Source organism: Hypanus sabinus, chromosome 2, assembly GCF_030144855.1.
Source record: "Hypanus sabinus isolate sHypSab1 chromosome 2, sHypSab1.hap1, whole genome shotgun sequence".
Taxonomy (NCBI): domain Eukaryota; kingdom Metazoa; phylum Chordata; class Chondrichthyes; order Myliobatiformes; family Dasyatidae; genus Hypanus; species Hypanus sabinus.
In genome coordinates, this window is record NC_082707.1 from 12,723,282 (window position 1) to 12,746,317 (window position 23,036).

The window sequence follows — 23,036 nt, forward strand, 5'->3', positions numbered from 1 at the left end:
ATGGTAGGGGTATGGAGGCTTATTGTTCAAATGCATGTGGAGGGAAATAACAATTTAAATGGTTTGGCACGAACGGGGTAGGGCAAAGGAGCTGCGTCTATGCGGTATGTTCCTGCGACTATATATAACGTTAGTTGTTTTCTATAGTTATTATTCAACTTAGAATTGCTGTCAGTTATTCGTGATAGGATTAGATGACTAACTATATAGCATATCTGTAAATAGTAGCAGAACGAAACATTCATAACCTCTGGTGTTACTGCTAATTTCCTAGGAACACCTTCACCCTCTGACGGGAATTATCTGCTTATTCTCTAAGACATTTCCAGCTGTTACCTAAATATACCGAAGTCAAAACATGAGTCCCTTATGTACCATATAATTATGGGAGAGTTAGCGCATTGCTAATTGGTGCAGTTGTAAACCACTTTGGGACATGCTCTGATCTTCATAGAGACAATATAAATCCTTGATCGTTGTCCTAAACGTGACAGTCCCTTAAGCTAAGCAATGTCTCCGTTTCTGATTTTGCTGTTGCTCAGGGCTACGCCAGCAACGCACGGAATACTTTGTAAACGTAGAGCAAAAGTTACTTTACCTGATTTATACAAAGATGGAGATATCATCATCGGCGGAATATTCAACATGCACTTGGATCGCAATCACGACTCCAATAAATTTACCTCTACCCCGAAAAGCACTGCGTGCAAAAGGTAAGTTTACTTTCCGACGGTTGTAAATTCTTTACCACTCCGACTAATAAAAACCAGGAGCAGATGCTTCTATTGGAGAGCTGATTATCATTTGGATATTTTGTGTGTTCTTAATTTATTAATGTTACTGAGGCAGTGTACTGGAATGGGAATTTTAAAAGTATAATCTGCTATAATTGGCAATGATGTGTAGGTGCCAAGGCATTGTAGGCATGTAAAGCAGAGATAGGTAGTTCTTGATTAGCCAGGACATCATAGGGTATAGGGAGATGATAAAGGAGTTGGAACGACTGAAAGAATGGAATCAGCCATGACTGAATGCTGGAGCGTACTCGATGGGCCGAACGGGCTTCTTCTGCTTCTATATCTGATGGTCTTATTGTCTTAACTACGGGAATTTTTTTGAATTAACATTTAATTGTCTTCACAAAAATAACTATGTTATTCAGCAATTTGATTCAAACTGCTCTGCGATTCAAACAAAATCCTGGCAAAAATAAAGGTTTCAACGGAATGGATGAATTTTAATTTTCTCCCTCGTACGGTTGAAAGGATGAACATAACTAGTTCTGGTTTACAGCCAGATACTCGAGAAAAATCACGCTGAATAATTTGTTTGTTGGCGATGCAGCTTCTCTGAAGAAAGTGTTCGATGAGGTGTCTCCATGTCTGTTTTTGTAAATGTGTAGTTATCTAAAAGGGTGTGGCTATTGGAAGGTCTACCATGGTCAGTTCTGGTCCAGTTAACGGGTGTACACTGTGATGCTTCATGTTGTAGTATTATGTATTGCAAGACAGATACTGAGTGCTCTTTGAAACGGATGTATCAGTGGAGACGCATAAGGAGGCAGATGATGATATCTGGATTTTATATAAAACAAACTCTGAAGAAAATCGACGAATTAAGCAAATTGACCGTGAACTGTTCGGGTCGAGACCCATCATCTGGCACACATCCGGCCTAACTTGATGGGTACATCCACAGCTCATATTTAAAAACAAACAATAGCACCATCAGTCATCAAAATAGTGCAATATTTCAATCGAAATAAGTTTGGTTGCTGCTTGTTCAAGCTTGCATGAAGTATTTCGTTTTTTTTAAAGTAGCAATTGCATTCCCTGCAAACTTCCTCTTTGCGGGTTGGATAGGTTCATAGGGTGCCTTCAAATACAGAGGGAAAAACTGTTTTAACCATGTCGCTGGTAATTGTCATGCAGTTCTTAAGGGTATCAACAGATTTGATGTGCAATTTTAATAACTGAAGCGGAGTGTCATCCCCTGCTCTACAGTATTGATGAGAACAGTTTCCTTTAACTCCATCTTCCTATTTGAATTTTGCAATCCTTTCGGACAATTATGGGTTCTCCCCTACTTAGAAACATCCGACTTATGTGCAGTCCTTGAGCAAGTTACAAACTGATCACAGAGGCAGAATCCTAGAATCCAATCATAACCCTGAGAGAACCTGTAACTATTAAGACAAGAGATTCTGCAGAAACTGGACATTCTCAGCAACAAACACAGAGTATTAGAGAATATCAGGGAGCAAGCATGGAGGGGACGGTTTTGTGTGGTGATCTGCAAACATACTGTCTTTTTTTTTATTCTGAATCAGGTGACGATTGCAAGGCCCTACTACTTTTATTTTGATAGACGAGGATAACTACCAATTTTAAGTTACAGCATAAATGACTTTTCCATAAGGAACGGGTCCATGGTTGAGGTAATGTGCTGGCATGAACAAAGAATTGATACCCGATAGATGGCAAGGAGTTGCTAATGCTGGGACGCTTTTTTGGGTAGATGGCAGACAGACGTGTGCAAAGTTCCACAGGAATTGCTGCTGAGTCCTAAAATGTTCATAATAGAGCATCAATGGTTTGGAAGAGACGACCATGTGTGGCATGTATGTGATTGCTGGTAGGCTACAGTTAGTTGAAATGCAAATTGTTCAAAGTACAACCTACTTCTCCTCCTAACACTTACGTTCTCGTTAGTAATTTGGTTTATTATTGCCGTGTGTACTGAAGTGCAGTGTAGTCCCACATTGTCAGTGTCCATAGGTTTGCTGCATCAGCTCCGGGTCCACGACGCACCTATCTGCGCAAATCTCTTTCAAATGTTGTAATTGCATCTGGGTATTGTCTTTTATCCTTTATGAAAGAGAGTTTCCACTGCACTGCACACTGCACCGCCCCATATATTTGAATTTGAAGGTTATGTTATCTAGTTGACGTGCAAAATATGCTACTTTGAACGTCCAACAATAATTGATAATGAAATATGAGCATTTCTGATCGCTATGGTTCTGACCAAAACGATAGTGTGGCTGCATCCGGAGCACTGTATTTTGTTGTAGTCATATCATTATAGGAAGGAGGTGCAGCCTTTTGAAAGGATGAAGAAGAGGTTGACAAGGATGCTGCCTAGAATAGTAGTCATGCTCAAAAGAAGAGGTTGTACAAACTTGGACTTTTTTCTCCCTGGAAAGGTGACCTACAGACGTTTATAAGATTATAAGAGGTCTAGATAGAATTGACGGTCAGTATCGATGTCATAGTATCAAAATACTTAATATTTGTATGACTATAGGCAAGCTGACTTTCTAAGGAGACATGTAGTTTCTTACGGAGTGATTAGTGAATGCATGAAATGCACTGTCAGAGTTGATGGTAGTATTTAAAAGCCCCTTAGATAGGCACAGGACTGTGCAGAGAATACAGAGATCGGAACAATGTACCGACAGAACAAGTTAGTTTAGTTTGTTGTTAATTGCTCGTTTATTTAGCTTGGATGAACATCGTAGCCCGAAGAGCTTGCTCTTGTGCTGAAATCGTCTACGTAAATTAAATTTAAATGATATCACGCAGATCTATTTGATATCAAGAAATATTGACAGAAATTATTTTCAAATGGCCAAGTTTATTTATATTTCAATTAATGTCTGCCTACCCACAAACCGTACAACTGACTAATGTTTTAAGGGTTCATATGAACTATTATCAACGTTAAGAGAATATAAAAAAAATGACACCTCTGAAGGCTGTCTCCGATCATTTCGCAGTTATTAATCTGTCATTGATTAGTACAGAATGTCCACGGAACATCTTATTTTCTGAGTACACTCTGCCCTGTGTGTGTAATTGTCATTCCCGCCCCGCTCCGCCCCCCAACCACACCGTCTATTTGAGACCGGCTCACTTTCCCGGTCATGGTGCTCAGTCTGTTTGGTGGTTACCACAATAAAACCGTAGTTGAGTTAACAAGCTTCCTCGTCTACTATTATGGACCAAGTGGTCGCTACAATATATTCAGGTGGTAGATTTTAGCAGGTAAAGTAACCAACAATTGGCATGTATTCGGATGCGAGATCTGCGCAGGGAAACACTGGAGGGCATGAAGATTGATAGATGTGTGGCCAAAACAGAAATAGGCAAACTGAAAGTTAAATTGAAGCCATAGTATGTATTTGTCCTCAGTGGTTCACCCAATTTCTATAATCCGCTGTGCAAGGCCATATTCTATGCGAATAAAAAGGAAATGAAAAGTTCATTCTGTTAGTCTTCATGAGCAAAAAATAAGCTCCTACAGTTTAAATCTTTGTCGAGATACCTAATCAATTTCAGAAGCTGGAAAACTTGCATAACCTTCTCTTAATTGTGAACAGTTTTGTGTACCATACCAAAGAAGATTAACGAAAATGTAATTATGACGTATGAAATGCGTGTCGGTGAATGTGGGACTGTACTCAATTTGATTTTGAAAAAAAAAGTTAGAGCATCATGCTGAAACCTACCGAACAATTGAAGGCCTAAATAGAGTGGAGGTGTAGAGGATGTTTTAAAGTCGGACAATCTCGGATTCAGTATACGAGGCCGTTCTTTCTGAATACAAATTAGGAGCAATTTCTTGAGATGCGATGATGAGTTTGTAGAATTCAATATCCCAGTCAAAGTTGAAGCTATCGATTTGGTATATTTAAAACGAACACCAATAGATTCTTGACCAGTAAGGCCGTAGTGTGGAGGATGAGTGTGAGCAAGCTTGAGGGGGCTAATAATTTTGCAATGGGTCAAATTGCTGATCAGACTCGATGTGTTCAATGGTCCAATTATGATGGTAATTGCCTCTTATTATCGTTAGCGTGTAGCTTGACAGCTTTCAATCCTCGCATTTTAAATCTTTGACGTGGTATCTCATTAAATTACGAATCTGAAAACGTTTCCTGCTCGTCTTACATTTACCCTACAGTTTTGATTTTGAAAGCTTCCGATTGGCGCAGACGATGATTTTTGCTATTGAAGAAATAAACCAGAATAAGAATCTCCTCCCAGAAATCACACTGGGGTATCAGATCCACGATGACTGCTCGTCGCCCTCGATCGCCTCGAAAACAGCACTTGCATTGATCAACGGAGAAGAGGAATCAGTTGAATATTCCGAATGTACAGGTTCCTCGAACGTCGCTGCTATTGTTGGCTGCGGTGCATCTACAAATTCTATCGTAACTGCTCGGACAGTCGGTTACTTCGGGATTCCGCTGGTAACGTATCAAATATTTGACTGCATCTTTACTCATAAAATAAGTTCACCTTATCCGCATGGACATAAGTATCCGATTTTCATTTGAGGAATTATAAACATAATCAGGTTTAATATTACTGGCATATTGCATTAAGTATAAGATTTTTCGGCAGCAGTACACTGCAATACATAATAAGTAAAATCTAAATTCTAAAAAGAAATACGTTAACATCAGTTGAACAGGGAGTGCAAGAAAAGAGCAAAAAAACGAAAAAAAAGGTTGATTGACAATTCAGAAATCCGATGGCAGAGGGGAAGAAACAATTGCAAAAACATTTGAGTGTCTAGTTGCAAAGAAACTATATATCCGTACTGATGGTACCAGTATGAAGAGTGCATATCCTGGTAGATGAGGGTCCTTGAAGACGGATGCCGTCTTTTTGGGACATTGCCTTTATCCGGAATTGCTTTAATTTCAGCAAATCACGAGAACAAAAATAAAATAAAGTATTTCAGTTCTTGTGATTTTCCTGTAATACAATTTCTCCAAACGATACTTCTGCACCTTTTGGAATATTAAACTGTAAATATTTTAAGTTTTCCTTTCATAATTTTTGTGTTTGGTAAATTATTCAGTTGTAATAGAGCATAGAACCCATAACAGAACTGCATAGCTTGAAATGATGCGAACAAGTAATTAAAGCTTAACAACTACATGCTTAACTAAACTGGATCCTGTGAATACTCAGTGTTCATATTCCTCTGTTCCCTGCACTTTCATCTGAAGGATCCTGATGGGAGTGTATACTGAACCCCAAACAGTAGGTAGGGTGTAGTCTGCACATCAAAACGATAGATACAAAATGCATAACCAGAGCATAAGTTTATAATTGTCACGGTAGATTTCAATAGGCAGTGAGGGAACTTTCTGGAGTGCGGACGAGATGGAAGTTTTGATCAGCTTGTGGTTGCACCCTTTATGGGATCAGCTTTTCGAGATTGGGTGTGGTACAATGCACAGGAACTGATTAGAAATATTAAGGTTAAATATCCCTTAGGGCAAGCGTCCGGTTGCAGAACGAAAAACTGGAGAAATGGAGAGCGGTAGTTATAGGGAACTCATAAGTCAGGGAAACAGACAGAAGATTTTGCTGATCGATATGTTACCTTCCTGATACCACGTAAGAGATGTCTCAGATCGCATCCACAGCATTTTGGAGAGGGGAAGGGGAAAACAACCAGATGTATTCGTTCATGATATTACCAGGGACAGAACAAAGAGCATAAGAACATCAGAAATAAGGGCTGGAGTAGTCCAGCGGGCCCGTCGAGCCTGCTTCGCCGTTTAATGAGATCCTGGCAGTTCTGCTCATGGACTGATCTCCAACTACTGCCTTTTCCATTAATTCCTAATTCCCTCACTCACCAAAAATCTAAACAAACTTGTCTTAAGCATATTTAATGTGATAGCCTCCAATATTTCATTAGCAGAGAATTCCACAGATTCACCATTCTGAATTCTTCTTCATGTCCATTCTGATTTTACCTCCCGGAGTCTTGAAGCTATGCTCTTTAGATCTAGGCTCACCTACCATTAGAGACAACTTCCCTGCCTCTATCTCTATCTTCGTCTGAATTCCAACGAGTACAGTTACAGGCAACTCAATCTCTTCTCACATTCTAAACCACTCATCTCTCGAATTAACCTGATAAACCTACTCTGCATCAACACCAACGCCGGTACGTAGTTCCTCGACTAAGGAGACCAAAACAGCACCGGGTACTTCAAGTTCGGCCTCGCCAGTGTCCTGTACATTTGCAGCATAACCTCACTGCTCTTAAATTCAATCCCTCTAGCAATAAAACCATTCAACCAATAAAGAACAATGCAAAACTTCGTGATAAAACAAGGGACTGGGAGCTTTTAAAAACCCAAAGAGAACAATTGAAATAATACTTATAAATGATAAAAGAAAAGAGGAAATATCAAAAGAAGCAAACAAACAATATTAAAGTGGATACTGAGAGCTTTTCCAACTATGTAAAAATATAAAAGAAATATGAGAGTCGGGATAGTACAAAATAATAACGGGGACACAGAGATGCCAGATGAAATAAATCAGTATTTTGCATTAGCCCTCACTGAGGAAGACACTAGCAGTGTTCCGGATGTTGAAGGGTACGAGGGAATAGAATTGAGTGCAGTTACTATTAAAATGGAGAAGATGCTTAAAAAGCTGAAATACGTAAGGTATATAAATCACCCAGTACATAAGACCAGAATAATTGCAGCTTAGCTTTCTGATCCAACAGTACAGATTGTAGAGCCATCAGTAATGATCTTTGAAAAAAACGTTGGACGCAGCCAAAGTGCAGTAATAATAGAAATTTGCACACAGAAGGAGGAAGGCAGCAGAAAATAAATTATCTACCAGTTAGTTGATCTCAGTGGTTAGGAAGATGTTGGAGACAACTTTTAGGGATGAGGATGTGGATCACTTGGTGACACAGGATAAGGTCGAACAAGGTCAACATAGTTACCCAAAGAGAAAATATTGCTTGGCGAATCTCTTCCAATACTTCCAGGAGACTACCAGTAGGATAAACGGAATGCAGTAGGTACTGTCTATCTGGACATTCGGAAGGCGGTTAACAAGTTGCCATACATGAGACTACTTACCATAATTAGATCACGTGATATTGCAGGAAATTTACTGGCATGTTTAGAGTATTGGCTGATTTCTGGGAAGCAATCTGTGGGAATTAAATGATCCTTTTCTGGCTTGCTGTTATTGCTTGGTAGTGTTCCGCAGGGGAGGTGCTGGGATCGCTTCGTTTTTGCTGTATACCAATGACATAGATGCTGGAATAGATGGCTTTGACGCCAAGTTTGCAGACGATACGAAGATAGGTGGGGGGCTTGGTCCTGCTGAGTAAACTGGATGGCTGCAGACAGGCTGAGACAGATTAGGAGAATGGGCAAAAAATGGCAAATGAAATACAATGTGCAAAATGCATTGCTATGCACTAGGCAGAAGAAATAAATATGCCGACTATTTTCTAAAAAATGGAGAACATCCAATAATCTGAGATACAAAATGATCTGTGAGTCCTTGTGCAGAGCACCCTAAAGGTTAACTTGCAGGTAGATTCCGTGGTAAGGAAGGAAGATGTAAAGTTAGCATTCACTTCAAGAGGTTTAAAATCAAGAACAGGGATATAATGCTGAGGTTTTATGTCAAGGCTGAGGCCTCACCTTGAGTATTGTGAATTATTTTGTGCTCCAAATTTTAAAAAACATGTCTCGGCATTGCAGAGTGGTCTGAGGAGGTTCACAAGCATGATTCGGGGAATGCAATGGTTATCATACTAGGAATTTCTGTAGCTCTGTGTTTGTACTCACTGGAATTTAGAAGGACAAGTATCTCCCTTTCCTCTTTCAGCCACAGAGCCAGGTTCAGTGTCGGGGACCTGACCGACGTGGTTTTCTTCTGTTACAGCACGCCCACCTAGAAAAGTATTAAAATAGTTTATCTGTATTTGAGACGAGCGTAAACAGGAATGTTATATCAGATACTCCCTCAGGCTCTTCCTTCCAGAAATGGTAACTACTTTTGTTCAAACTTTACACATTGTGTTTCCTTTGTAATATGGGCAGCACCTGGTAAATAACGTCTTCCCCATCTCCAGACTCTATGCGATCTTACATTCATGTAATGTTCAGTATTGAATGCGATAATCATGAAGTGGCTAACTAGAGTTTTAGCACGAGGCATTAGTAAGTAGCTTACAACGGGCTAAAATATACCAGAATATTCCAGTTAACAATGTTATATATGCCGTGCATTTTTCATGTAGTATATTCAGTTTTACATTATATGCAAGCATAGAACTAATCACGATGGAGCGCTTGTGATCTTTCAGTCACACTTGTGATAGCATATTTACCTCCTTTCCTGCAGATTAGTTACTACTCCACCTGCTCATGTCTCAGCGATAAGAAAGAATACCCAACGTTTTTCAGAACTATACCCGGCGACCAATATCAATCCAGAATTCTCGCTGAACTGGTGAGAACCTTTGGCTGGAAGTGGATTGGAACAATTAGAAGTAACACAGATTACGGTAATTTCGGAATGCAAGGATTTGTGGAGCATGTGGAAACATTTGGGGTGTGCATTGCCTACTCTGAATCATTCTACAGGACCGACGCGCCAGAAAAAATAAGTAAAATTGTTCAGGTGATTAAACAGGCATCCACTAATGTGGTGGTGGCCTTTGTTCACGGAGGTGATATGCGACTTTTATTGAAAGAAATTTGGCGGCAAAATGTAACCGGAATACAGTGGATTGGAAGTGAGGCGTGGGTGACAGGAAAGCTTCTCCCACCTGAGGAAAGAGCTAATTATCTCACTGGGACAATCGGTCCTATTACACGGAGGACTGAGATAGCGGATCTCAGAGATTTTCTTCATGGAGTCCATCCTTACAACTTTCCTGCCAGCATTTTAGTGACAGAGTTTTGGGAAGCCTTATTCGCATGCTTTTTTACCACAGATAACAGCACAAACCTGGGGAACTCTCCAGTTCAAGTTCGGCAATGCACAGGGAATGAACAAATGGAAGGGATCGAAAATAACTACCTTCCTGCGAAAATGGACGGAAGTTCGTTTCATGTGTATACGGCGGTTTACTCCATCGCACACGCGTTGCACGATCTGTTAACCTGTGTAGAAGGCAATGGACCCTTTATGAATAAAACCTGTGCACATATTTCAAACTTTGAGGCGAGGCAGGTAGGCGTGAATTTCCTTTACACAGGCAAACACTTCAGTAACGATCTGGACAGATATGTTTATAATTGCTGAAGATATTAATGCATTTTCATGCATATTCATGTATTGCGCATTGTTTTTCTGGCACCAATACTATTTGTGGCGGCTAAATCTTTATTTTCAGCAGATGCGTTCAATGTGAAAGAAATCTGGTAGTTCTGGTTAACAAGTTGCTTGTAGAATTGTTCTCTACTCTGCAGTTTAGGTTGCAAACGATTCTTAACCAGTCGAGGTCACCAACGCGCAATCGACAGGAGTGATTGCGTTTACATTGTTCCGACAGAGTTCTATTGTTCGTAAATCAGGCTGCCCCCTTGTGTCCACTGGGTCCTGTCAAATGGATCGTTGAGTAATTTCCGCTGAATTATTGTCATGTTTATCTGTCGGTACGAGCGTTGGTTCCTCAGGTATCTGCGGCTCACCACTCAGCCCCGATTCCGCAGTGACATCGTTCCTAAAGTACGTCCATTTCAATATGCCTTTTAATATAGTCGTTTGTTGAGAGCAAAGATTCTAAGATGTAACTTGATTTCTTATTTTGTGATACATCCAGGACTTTTTTAGATCCTCAGGCGATCTCATATCCTTGTTGATCTTCATATACTGAGATGGTGGACAGAGAATCGTGTCTTCTTCCGTCTAGCTGATATTCAGGTATTCTATAGACATACGGAATAATGGTAGCACACAACCCCAGCACAACCACAGGAACACTCGTCTCGAGAACTAAAGATCCAATAGACTACAAGGAGGGAACCGACGTAATATATCAATTCTAATGTGTAGATTGCCCCATGCGCTAAGTAGGACGGATGGTATAATAAGTAGTTGGGATACTACATAAACATTAGCAGTAGAAAGACACGGTCCTCTGTGTCTGATAGATGAAGAACAAGAAGGACAAGAGTTTATCTGAAAATCTACAAAAATCCTTACAAACGCACGAAACAAGAAATCAAAAGCGTTCTCAGAAGCTTCTTACTGAAGAAAAAGCTCTGTTGACAAGTATAATGGGCGACACACAATTTACGTATGTATTCGTCTGTGGGTTAGGGGCCGAGTGGTGAGCCGTGGACAACGAGGAACCAACGCTCAGAACCTTTGATAACCAAGGATGCAGGCCAGTACTACTCACACAGCTATCTGATTGGCGGGAGTCACCGAACATAAACGGCCAGCACCAAAATAAAACCCTTTTCCCCAGGCATAAACAACGCTCACTCTTGACTTTCGGCTGGAGTGTGGAAGTATGACGTTATGGCCATCTCTGAAATGTCCAAAGATATACGGTGTATTCGAAAGATAGGTTAGTAGGCAAAGGTGTGGTGTGGTCCTGCGCAAATGACATAATATTAAATGAGTAGAATGGGATAATATAGAATTGGAAGGTGTGGAGTCTCTCTGCAGTGAGTTCGGAAATGGCAAGTGGAAAGGGACCCTAAAAGTAGTTGCCTCCAAACAGCTATTAGAAATTGCAGGAGGAGATAGAAAAGGCGTGTTGGAAGGGCAACCTCATGATAAACGTTTCGGGTTAGAACATGAAAGTGGGTTGGGAAAACTAGGTCAGAACTGGACCTCAAGAGAGAGAATTTGCAGAATGTCTAAGGGATGACTTTTAAGAACAGATTGGTGTTGACCCGTTTAGGGGATAAACTGTGCTGGATTGTGTGCTGTGTAATGATCAGGAAGTGATAAGAGAGCTTAACGTTGAGGAACCTTCGGGGAACAGTGATCATAATATGATTGAGTCCACTTTGAAATTTAGTGAGAATCTAACTACCAAAGTGAATGCGTTTCTAACAGGTTTCTCGATTTACAATTTTCTGCTTCTTCCAGGAAATTTATAAATCTCAGACGACCTGAAATTTACGAAATTACAATGGCATGAGAGGGGAACAGGGCAAATTTAACAGCAAAGGTACACTAGCAGGAAGGATAGCAGAGCGGCAATGGCTGAAGTTTCATCGAAATTAAGGGAAGTGCAAGACAGATATATTCCAAATAAGATGATTTTTGAATGGCAGAAGAACACTACCATGGCTGACGTGAAGACTGGGCCGAGATAGAAGCTAAACAGATGTCAGACAATGAAACGCAAAGTTTGTAAAGCTTGCAGAAGGAAAGTAAGAAGGTAATTTGGAAAGAAATGATGAAATATGAAAGGAATTTGGCGACTAATATCAAAATAGTTACTAAAAGAATTTAAGTATATAAAGGTTAAAAGAGAGTCAAGGGTAAATATCAGACCAATAGAAAATGTCGCTAGAGATATAATGATGAGATACGCAGAAATGACAGAGGAAATGTGTTCGTATTTAGCATCAGTCTTCAAAGTGGCAGACGTCTGTAGTATACCGAACATTCAAGAGTGCCAGGTAAGTGTAGTATATTCAGTGAAAATTCATACTAAGGAGGTGCTCAGGACGCTTAGTGGTATGGGGGTGGATAAAGCTCCTGGAGTTGATGGGATGCACCATCGGGTTCTGAAGGAAGTAGCTGGAGAGATTGAGGAGACATTAGCAATAATCTTTCCAGAATCGATAGATTCTGGCATTGTACCGGATGTCTGAAATTTTCAAATCTTACTACGCTATTTAAAAGTAGTGTGAGGCAATTAAAAAGAAACTATAGACCTGTTAGACTCCCGTCAGTTGTTGGGAAGGGGTTGGAAAGGGACGACAGATAACCTGGAGGCACATGACAAGATAGGCCAAAGCCAGCATGGTTTCCTGAAAGGAACGTTTCGCAAGAGACAGCTACAGCAATGTTTGAAGTAATTACAAGCAGAGATGGACAAAGGAGATGCAGTGGATTTGGTGTACTTGAATTTTCAGAAAACCTTTGACAAGGTGCCATGCATGAGGCTGCTTAGAAAGATAACAACCCATGGAATTACAAGGAAATTACCAGCATGTGAGGAGAATTGGCTGCATGGCAGAAAACAGAGAGTGCGATTAAAGGGATTCTATTCTAGGTAGCTGCCGGTTACTAGTGCAGTTCCTTAGGGGTCAGTATTGGAACAGCTGCATTTTCCGATGTATGTCAATGATTTGGACTATGGGATTAGTAGATTTATGGCTAACTTTGCCATAAAGATAGGTGAAGGAGCAGGCAGTGTTGCGGAAAAACAGAGCTTGCAAAGAGACTTAGATAGTTTAAGCTAATGTGCAAAGAAGTGGCAAATAAAATTAAATGTTGAGAAGTGAATAGTCATGCACTTTGATAGAAGAAATAATTGGGCAAACTATTATTTAGAAGGGAAGAAAGTTCAACCTGCAAAGATGCAAGGGGACTTTGGGTTCCTTGCTCAGGATACCCTAAAGGTTACCCTACAGGTTGAGACGATTGTAAATCAGGCGCAAGCAATATTGGCATTCGTTTCTAGATGTATGGAATATAAGAACAGGGATGGAATGTTAAGGCTCTATGAAGCACTCGTGAGTGCACACTTTGAGTATTGTGTGCACTTTTGGGCTCTTTATTTTAGAAACCATATACTGACATTGGGGCTGTTTCAGAGAATGTTCAGGAGAATGATTCCAGGAATGAAAGGGTTGCAGCATGAGAGACGTCTGGCAGCTCTTGGTCTGTATTCCCTGCAGTTCAGGAGAATGAGCGGGGATCTCACGAAGTATTTCTAATGTTGAAAGGCCTGAAAAATGAAGAAGTATAACAAAGTTATTTACCGCGGTAAGGGAGTCTGGGACAAGGGGCACGACATCAGAATTGAAGGGTGTCGATTTATAACAGAGATGCGGAGAAATTAATATCGTCACACGGTAATAAATCTGTGGATTTTGTTGCCACGAGCACCTACGGAAGATGGGTCATTGTTTGAATTTGAGGCAGAGATAGAGACGTTCTTGATTAGTTAGGGGAGTAAAGGGTATGGGAAGAAGGCATGGGAATGGTGATGACTGGAAGAATTGGAACAGCCCAGGACTAAATGACGGAGAACTCTTGATGGGCCGAATGACCTACTTCTGCTCATATATCTTAGAGGCTTATGGTCTCACTGATGCAGTCACTTCGACTGCTAACCAAACGTTTGCAACCCAACCTCCAGGATGGGCAGACAATGCTATAATCAAAAGGATTCAATATGTTAAAAGATAGAATTGCCAGCAGAATACAAACCTTGTGGCCCTGCATTTTTGGCCGGCAATTTAACGTGCGCCAAATAAAGTTCCCACAGAACCCTCCATTTATCTTTATCGGTGTGTTGGTATTAAATTTTCTGATATCTGTCAGTCTTTACTACAACCACTGCCAATGCGTTCCACACACCTATCACATCGTTTCCAAAATAAATGTATCTCTGACACCATCACGTCCACCGTCCTGTTTTTCCCTCCCGTCCCGTCATTTTAATATTATGCACCGTGTTTCCAGACCAGACAACTGCACTCAATATTCCCAGTAAAGTTTGATCAGAGTGCCATAGTGTTTCTGTATTTATGTGCACCAAACCTGAATCCCGGTTAACGACAAACGTCCCGTGCTTTACTTCTGCAGTTGCTGCACTATATCCGCACTGTGAATTTCAACGTGAAATCGGGAGAAGCGGTATATTTTGATGAAAATGGTGACCCTGTGCCAAGATACGATTTCGTGAACTTACAAAAAAAATGTGAAGGGTGTCATTGACATTGTAGATATTGGGTATTATGATGGCTCGGCTCCACCAGGTCGCGAAGTAACGCTGAATGTAGAGGACATCATGTGGAGTATGACCGGAAATACGGTATGTCCCGTCTTTCCCCGTGCATCGAAATAGGCGAAATAGAAAATAGTTGCATGTCTAGGATATATGCTGATATATTAGATGCTAATATTGCTGATAATGCTCTACTGTAATGATATGTAAAGTGCAGTTTCGGCTGCTTGTGTTTGTTTTTTCACTTACGAATTCCGAAAATCCATGAATGAATGTAATCTAAAGGAAAAGATCGTAAGACTACTCGATGAGATATAGGAGCAGAGTTAGGTTATCTGGCCCGTCGAATCTGCCCTCTAATTCATGATTGCAGATTCAATTTGCCTCTCAGCCCAATCTCTTGCCCATTCCCCATATCTCTGCATGCGCTGACCAATCAAGAACAGGGCAGTCTCTGCCTTAAACATGCCTAAAGATTTGGCTTCCACATCTGCTTTTGGCAAAGAATTCCACAGATTCGCCATTCTATGCCTAAATAATTCCCTCAGCACCTTAAGTTAAAAGAACAGCCCTGTATTGAGTCTGTGTCTTCTGGTCTTACTTTCGACCACTATTGGAAATGTTCCATCCACATCCAATCTATCAAGGTCTCTAACCATTAGAGAGGTATCAATGAGGTCACCCTTTATTCTTCTGAATTCCAGTGCATACAGGCCCAGAGGCATCAAGCTCTACTCAACTGAGAAGCCATTCAATCCTAGGATAGTTTTTGAACACTGTCCATTTTCTGCACATTCTTACTCAAATCTGCTCATAATACACCCATGATTGAGGAGCCAAGTTTCCATGGAACTCAATATATATGTTTGCTGATGACACCACAATTGTCGGCCGTATCTCAGGTAATGCTGAGATTGAATATATAGAGAGGGGAATAAGAACCTGGTGGCATAGTGAGAAGACAATGACCTATCCCTCAACGTCAGTAAGACGAAGGAATGGGTTGTTGACTTCAGAAGGAGTAGCGGACCGCACGACCCCATCTACATCGGTGATGCGCAGGTGAAACTGGTCAAAAGCTTTAAATTCCTCGGGGTCAATATCACAGATGTCCTGACCAAGAAGAGTCCACTGCCGAGAATGCCCACCAGTGCCTTGACTTCCTGAGAAAGCTGAGGAAATTTGGCCTGTCCACTAAAACCCTCGCTAATTTTATAGGTGCACCGTAGAAAGCATTCTTCTAGGGCGCACCACAACCTGGAAGAAGATCATGAACACAGCACAGCACATCGCACAAATCAATCGTCCGTACTTGGACTCACTTTACACCGCACGCTGTCGGTGCAGTGCTGCCAGGATAATCAAGGACACGACCGACCCAGCCAACATGCCTTTTGTCCTCCTTACCTCCGGGAGAAGGTTCAGGAGCTTGAATACTCGTACGGCCAGATTTGGGACAGCTTCTTTCCAGCTGTGATAAGACTGCTGAACGGATCCTGACCCAGATCAGGACCGTACCTTCCAAATATCCCGACCTGTCTCTCGTTTTCTTGTTTTTGTTTTAATGTTTTTTGCATAAACTTACTTTCTGTTTCCTATTCTATTTAATTTATGATTTATACTTCATTTTTCAATATATATTCTATCGATTTGTACTCAAGGGAGCGCGAAGCGCAAAATCAAATATCGCTATGATGATTCTATCAATTGCTTGGTGACAACAAAGTAATAATAAAACTAATAATCATCATCATCCAGACAGGCCTTATCCAACATTACATCCTCGCTTTTATATTCTAGTCCTCTTGAAATGACTGCTAACATTGCATGTGTCTTACTCAACACGATTCAAACTGCAAATAAAACTTTAGAGAATCCTGCAGAGGGACTCGCAAGTCTTTTTCCACCTCCCTTGTTTGCATGTATTTTTTTCAAAGTAGAAAACAGAAACGCCTTTCATTTCTTCCTGATTTCATTTCTTTCAATAAAGGAGCGGACATATTATTCCATTTGTCATTCCTTTGCCTATTTTCCTAATCTGCCTAAGTCCTTCTGTAAGCTCTTGACTTCCTCAAATCTACCTGGGCCTCCATCTGTTTTCATATCGTCTGCAAGTTTCTGAACAATTACATCAATTCTGTTATCGAACTCATTACCATATCACGTAAAAAGAATCGGCCTCCTTTGGAACTCCACTCGCGACAGGCAGCCAGCCTAAAGACTGGAGTATGCATCATGTGGTACAGGTAACAAGGCTAATTTCAGCACTCACAGGTTCACAAGTACCTTATCTATATTTCTGGGAACTTCACACAGTTCATGCCGACACCTGGAACTGCCATTATAATTCCAGTATCTTACACAGAAAGAAGTGATGCAAAATTATTTTTTCAGTTCCTCCAGTTTCGTTATCCCCCCATTTCTATCTCTCCAGCATCGTTTACCAGCAGTCTGATATCCACTCTCGCATCTCTTTTACACTTTATGTAACTGACAAAAAAAAAACTATAAGTATCCTCTTCAATGTTGTTGTCCAGCTTGCATTCATATTCTATCCCTACCTTTCTAATGACACTTTAGATGCATTCTATTGACTTTCAAATGTTTACCGATCCTCTATCTTCCCTCGAATGTTTGCTCTGTTATATACCCTGTCTTTGCCTTTCAAGTGTGTTTTAACTTTTCGTGTTAGCCGCGGCTGTGCCAATTATTTTTTTTTTCCTTTAGAATAGTTCTTCCACTTTCGGATGTGTTTAACATGTGCCTTCCAAATTTATTTCAGAAATTCAAACAATTTCTACTCGGCCATAATTCCTGCCATTGTTTCTGAAGTCAATTCTAGCCAACATCTTTCCCCTCACTTTCCCCTGAAAGCTCCTTTCCCTTAATATTTCTAATCAATTCTAATTCATTGCAGAACACCCAGTCCAGAGTAGTAGCATGAGCCGCTCTATAAACGCCACCCATAGACACTCCAGAAATTCTCCTCCCTGTTGTCCAGCACCAATCAAATTTTCGCAATCGATCTACATATTGCAGTTTCCAGGACTTTTGTAACATTGCCCTATCTCCCGTTCTAATTTGTTTGGGAATCTGCATATAATTCTCATCATGTCATTTTCACCTTCGCATTTTCTCAGCTCTATCAACAATGATTGAGCAGCTTCCGACTTTATGTCACGTTTCTTCTCATGATTTGATTACACCTTAATACCGCAGGGCAATGCCGGCTCCTCTGTATTCTTGCCTATCCTTTATACAATGATTTCCCTCGGACATGAAACTCCCAGCTTTAATCTTTCCGCCATGATCCAGTGATGCTTCCAACATCATACTGGCCAATCTGCAAATGTGCTTCATATCCCTCTACGTTAATCCATGTACTATGAGCATTCCGATACAGTGTCGTCACGCCTGTATTCACCATTTTTGATTTGGTCCGTCTTTTGCATTGTAACACATGCTGCTGATCGCAATCTGGCCATATCAACAGCATCTCCTCGGTCCATATTGCCTCTGTTTGTAAACTAGCTACCCCACCTTTCTTACGATATATCTCTCTTTGAAACAGAGTTAGCAATGGAAGCGAGTGGCGCCATGCTCAACCATTCGATCCTAATTTTTTCTGAGGTTTTACCTACATCTGGCTCCATAATCGCTCCATGAACTCTCCCGGTGCTCTTGTCCCCATCCCTTTGAAACTCTAGTTTAGACCCCAAGGTGCAGCATTAACAAACCTTCCGACCAGGATATTAATCCCGCTCTATTTCAGGTGCAAAGCGCCCCTTCTGTTCTGGTCCTACCATTCCTGGAATATAGACAATTCATGCAGAGATATTATGCCCTCCATCTTACAAAAAATCCTTAACCACGTAATCAACTGTATAATCTTCATAGCTCTAGCTCCACTAGCACGTGACACGAGTAGCAATGTTTAGATTTCAATACTGCCGGTCCAGCCCTTCATCTTAGCACTTAACTCACTAAATTCCATATACAAAACCTCGTCACTTGTCCTTCGACTTTACACTTAAACAGATGAAAAGTATCGATCAAGAGGAAACAATCACAAGTGAAAACGCACATAATTGCAAACTGTTATTTGTAGACAATCCTTGCCTCAGGTATCGGTGAATCTAGGAGGGTCTCTGCTCCTCAAGGTGGTGCAGACCGGATTATATCAGACAACAACGAATTTGCTTCCTAAATACTTTTTGCATGTAACTCATGTGATTTGGTCTGATGGTCATGTAGATCATGCAAAGGAAATGTAATCACCAGTAAGTGTTATTTCAAATCATAATTTAAATCATTTATAATGTTGCCCAAAATGTGAGCTGAACAGAGTTATACCTCGTCCAGTCTTGCTTGGTCATGTTTTGGTTGCCAGTATAACACACAACAATGGCATATTTTCATTTGTTCTTCTGTGTTAATACTTTTACACTGCTAGAAAGCAGCATTATCTAACCTTCCATACCAACAGCTATACAGTATAAATGAAAGAACACCATTGAAGTTCGGAAGTCTCTTTGAAGCACATACTGTATTGCAACTACAATATGTTGGTCTGAAAGTAGTAACACGGCTACAAGGAGAGCAGTTTGGATACACTAAATACTGTTGTTCAATCTTCAAATGAGATAGCCATACCAAGGAATCTCATAACATTAAAAAGAGTTAGATATTCCGTAAGTAATTGGTTCTAGCAGGGCTGCAATGTGTAGCATATAAGCCACTTGTGTACTCCTCAAATATTTATGTTATCTTTTCAAAATTAAACTGTAGTTTGCAAGATATATTGAAAAACCGTTGAATAAGAAACGCGAAGGATCTCGCTATTTGAGACAGATGTTTGCTAGAAAAACTAATGCCAACATTAAGTTAAGCATTCTTCTTTGTCAACCTATGAAACAGGTCATCCATGCCAGACAATTAGAAGAACTTCTGCTGAGACAGTAGAAGATCGCATGGAAGGCATTGATTGATGTTGTTAAGAATATTCGTGGCAACTACTGAGCACTGAACTAAGTGCAGGTGTTTGGTCTCGTGCATCAAGCGTGCATAAACATGAAGTGAAACATGTCACTCATGATTCATTTTGTGTATTCCTATTTAGATTTCTTCATTGAGCAACTTGGCACTGTCAGTCATGCGCATGGTGAGGATTTCACCAGGATATTGCCGTTATAGAGAAATGTTATCAGGGAAACTGGGCAACGCAATGCGAGCTAATTATTGTAGTAGCTTGAAGTGAGTAGCCTGAGAAAAGGAGTTCAAAAGAAAATCATCAATAAACTGTTTTTAGCTGAGTTGAGCTTTTATAAAGTGTTTGCTCATTTCTCAATTAAATGCAATATATTGAATAAAAGTTAATTTCATATTTCTCTAAGCTCCCATGTGATACAACTGGTCATAAAAAGGTATTTACTTTCAGCCACTTGGGTTCTATCATAATCACTACATCTTTCCGAGGAAGCAACAGTTTCGAAATAAAACGCTGTCGTGTTTTTCGATATGCTTAAGATGGAGACAGATCGGTAATCGAAAGAATCTGGGCGTGATGGAAAGAAGCTGTTGAGGCCAACACTGATCAGCCACGATTAGATTGGTATTCATACAGGCACAAAGGAGAGAGAAGACGTTCTTTAATTGTGTAATTATGACCTTGTTTAAATCTACTTTCAATTTCTCTTCCCAAGGTAACATTTACTAATATGTAAAACAGACGACTTGATAGTTCGGGTCTAAGCATGTGCATAGAAGTAATATCGTACAACGTGCACTGGATATTTTATTTTGTTTTACTTCTCAAACTCCGTGTTAAGGCTTTGTTGTCAGCTCCTCAGCATAATTAACAAGTGCATTTACACGTCCAATGGATATTACCAGGATGTTTTCTGTTGCTTCAGATCCCACGAGCAGTTTGCTCAGAACCCTGTCTTCCTGGAACTAGAAAAGTTAGCCGGAAAGGGCAGCCAATTTGTTGTTTTGAATGTGCAGAGTGTCCCGATGGTGAGATCAGTAACGCCACTGGTAAGTGCGGAGATGAATGCAAAGATTTTCCATTACACAGTTCTCTGTTCACATACATGTTCACCTCAAATGATTTATTTCCAGATTCCACGGACTGCATCGAGTGTCCAGTGGAATACTGGTCCAATCAGGCAAAAACTGAATGTGTTTTCAAGAAGATTGAATTTCTTTCATTTGGAGAAGCTCTGGGGTTTATATTAGTGACACTTAATCTACTGGGAGTATGTTTCTCTTTGGCCACCGCTGTGATTTTCTACCGGTATCGAGAAACTCCCATCGTCAAAGCGAACAATTCCGAGCTCAGTTTCTTGCTCCTTTTCGCCCTACTGCTTTGCTTCATTTGCTCGCTCGCCTTCATTGGAGAACCATCGGTATGGTCATGCATGTTGCGCCGCACAGCTTTCGGTGTCGTGTTCGTTCTTTGCATTTCCTGCATCCTGGGCAAAACCATCCTTGTCGTGATTGCCTTTAGAGCAACTCTTCCCAATAGCAGTGTGATGAACTGGTTCGAACCGGCACAGCAACGCTTGGGCGTACTCATCCTTACCTTGTTGCAAGGTTTAGTTTGTGCTGTTTGGCTAGGTGTGTCACCTCCGTATCCCCATAAAAATATGAACCATTACAGAGACATTATTATTCTGGAATGTGACGTGGGTTCTATGGCGGCCTTTTGCATAGTCTCGGCCTATATTGTTCTGTTGTCCATAGTGTGTTTAGTGCTTGCATTCTTTGCTCGGAAACTTCCGGACAATTTCAATGATGCCAAGTTCATCACCTTCAGCATGCTGATATTTTGTGCTGTTTGGATAACTTTTATTCCAGCTTATGTGAGCTCTCCGGGAAAGTACACCGCAGCTGTCGAAGTGTTCGCTATCTGGGCATCGAGCTTCGGTCTGCTTTTCTGCATTTTCGCACCGAAATGTTACATTATATTACTGAAACCAGAGAATAATACAAAAAAGCATATGATGGCGAAAGGGACTTCACTGTAACTTCCAGTGTCCCCTTGAAAACGTGTATGTATTCCGTGTTCAGTAAACGCAGTTTTGAATCCTTTTGATACGATCGAATTTCTTTTTTTTTTAATTTAAATCTAATCTTTCGATGTCATTTAAATCTGTTGCAATATGTTATTTAGGACTGCTCCACCATTTAAAAGAAAATTTGAGCAGGTGATAATTTGAATTCCGAATGACATATTCCTGACTTCTTCATGATTAAACATTACTTGTCAAAACCTCTCTTCAACCAGTACGTATCTCAAAATCATGCAAAAAGTCCTCCATCCGTCAGTCCGAATGGAACTTGAGGAATTTCAAAGTTTGGACCGTTTTTTATTCATTTTATTCTTCATATCAATAATGTTGCTCGCCATCTGAGACGTTCTTAATTCGTTGCTGTTAGCAAAAGTTAGAAAAATATTTTCCAACGTTTTTGAGCTCTCTTGCGCTTAGTCGCCGTAACACCCGGTACCAATCCTGTCCAAATACTTAAGCAAATGCGTTTTGGTTTCATTATTTGTTGAAGCTGATTACTCCTGCTGTTAGTATTTTGCAAACTCTCACTACTATTTGTTTGAAAAAGGCCCCCTCATGGTCTCCTTACACATTTCATCGTTCACCTTTAGACTATGCCCTCTTGCAGTAGTCTTACCCAATATCATTAGAAAAATCTCACTTACATTTACCCTATCGAAACTTCCAATAATTGTGGATACTGCTATAAAATCTCCTCTTTCTCAGTGCTAAGGGAGTAAAATCTATCCTATTTTACCCTTTTCTATAAATCATGACGTGGCAGTATCCTCGTATATTTTTAATGTACTCATTGCATCTTTTTGATAACTTTCTAGCAGGTACGTAGCAGTAGCTGTACACAGTACTCCAGATTTGGAATCAGGACTCATTTGTACCTCTTGAAAATAGCATTCGAACTCTGCTACTCAATACATCAGTTCAGAAAACTAATCTTCGAAAAGCTATAATGTCACCGTACTTACCTTTATCTAACTTTCAAACTTTCGTTCTTGGGATTTGAAGGCCAATACCAAACTTTCACAAACGTCTAATGTGCAAGAGGCACTGTTGTGCCTTTTCTCACAACACAGCTAGTGTGTGCAGACCACGTGAGGTCCTCGGTGATGTGGATATCGAGGACTTCAGGCTGTTTGCCCTCTCAACCCCAGATCCATTGATGTTAATAATACACGTTTTTAGTTAGCCCGTCTCCACTCCTCCGGCCATTTACAAACAGCTTCTTTATTTTTGCGA

At 40.5% G+C, this 23,036-nt stretch overlaps 1 protein-coding gene across 1 annotated transcript; it reads left to right on the top strand.

Moving 5' to 3' along the window:
• Window positions 1-99: 99 nt before the first annotated feature.
• LOC132403049 (extracellular calcium-sensing receptor-like) lies at window positions 100-21,758 on the top strand. Its single transcript, XM_059986281.1, has 6 exons — window positions 100-104; window positions 543-713; window positions 4,966-5,257; window positions 9,201-9,363; window positions 20,623-20,766; window positions 20,851-21,758. The coding sequence occupies exons 1-6, from the start codon at window positions 100-102 to the stop codon at window positions 21,756-21,758; spliced, it is 1,683 nt and encodes a 560-aa protein (XP_059842264.1).
• The last annotated feature ends 1,278 nt before the right edge of the window (window positions 21,759-23,036 follow it).

Coding starts and splice junctions, on each gene's coding strand:
- LOC132403049 (XM_059986281.1), top strand. Junction 714..4,965: donor AAAAGCACTGCGTGCAAAAG/GTAAGTTTACTT, acceptor TTTACCCTACAG/TTTTGATTTTGAAAGCTTCC. Junction 9,364..20,622: donor TAGAAGTAACACAGATTACG/GTAATTTCGGAA, acceptor GGATATTACCAG/GATGTTTTCTGTTGCTTCAG.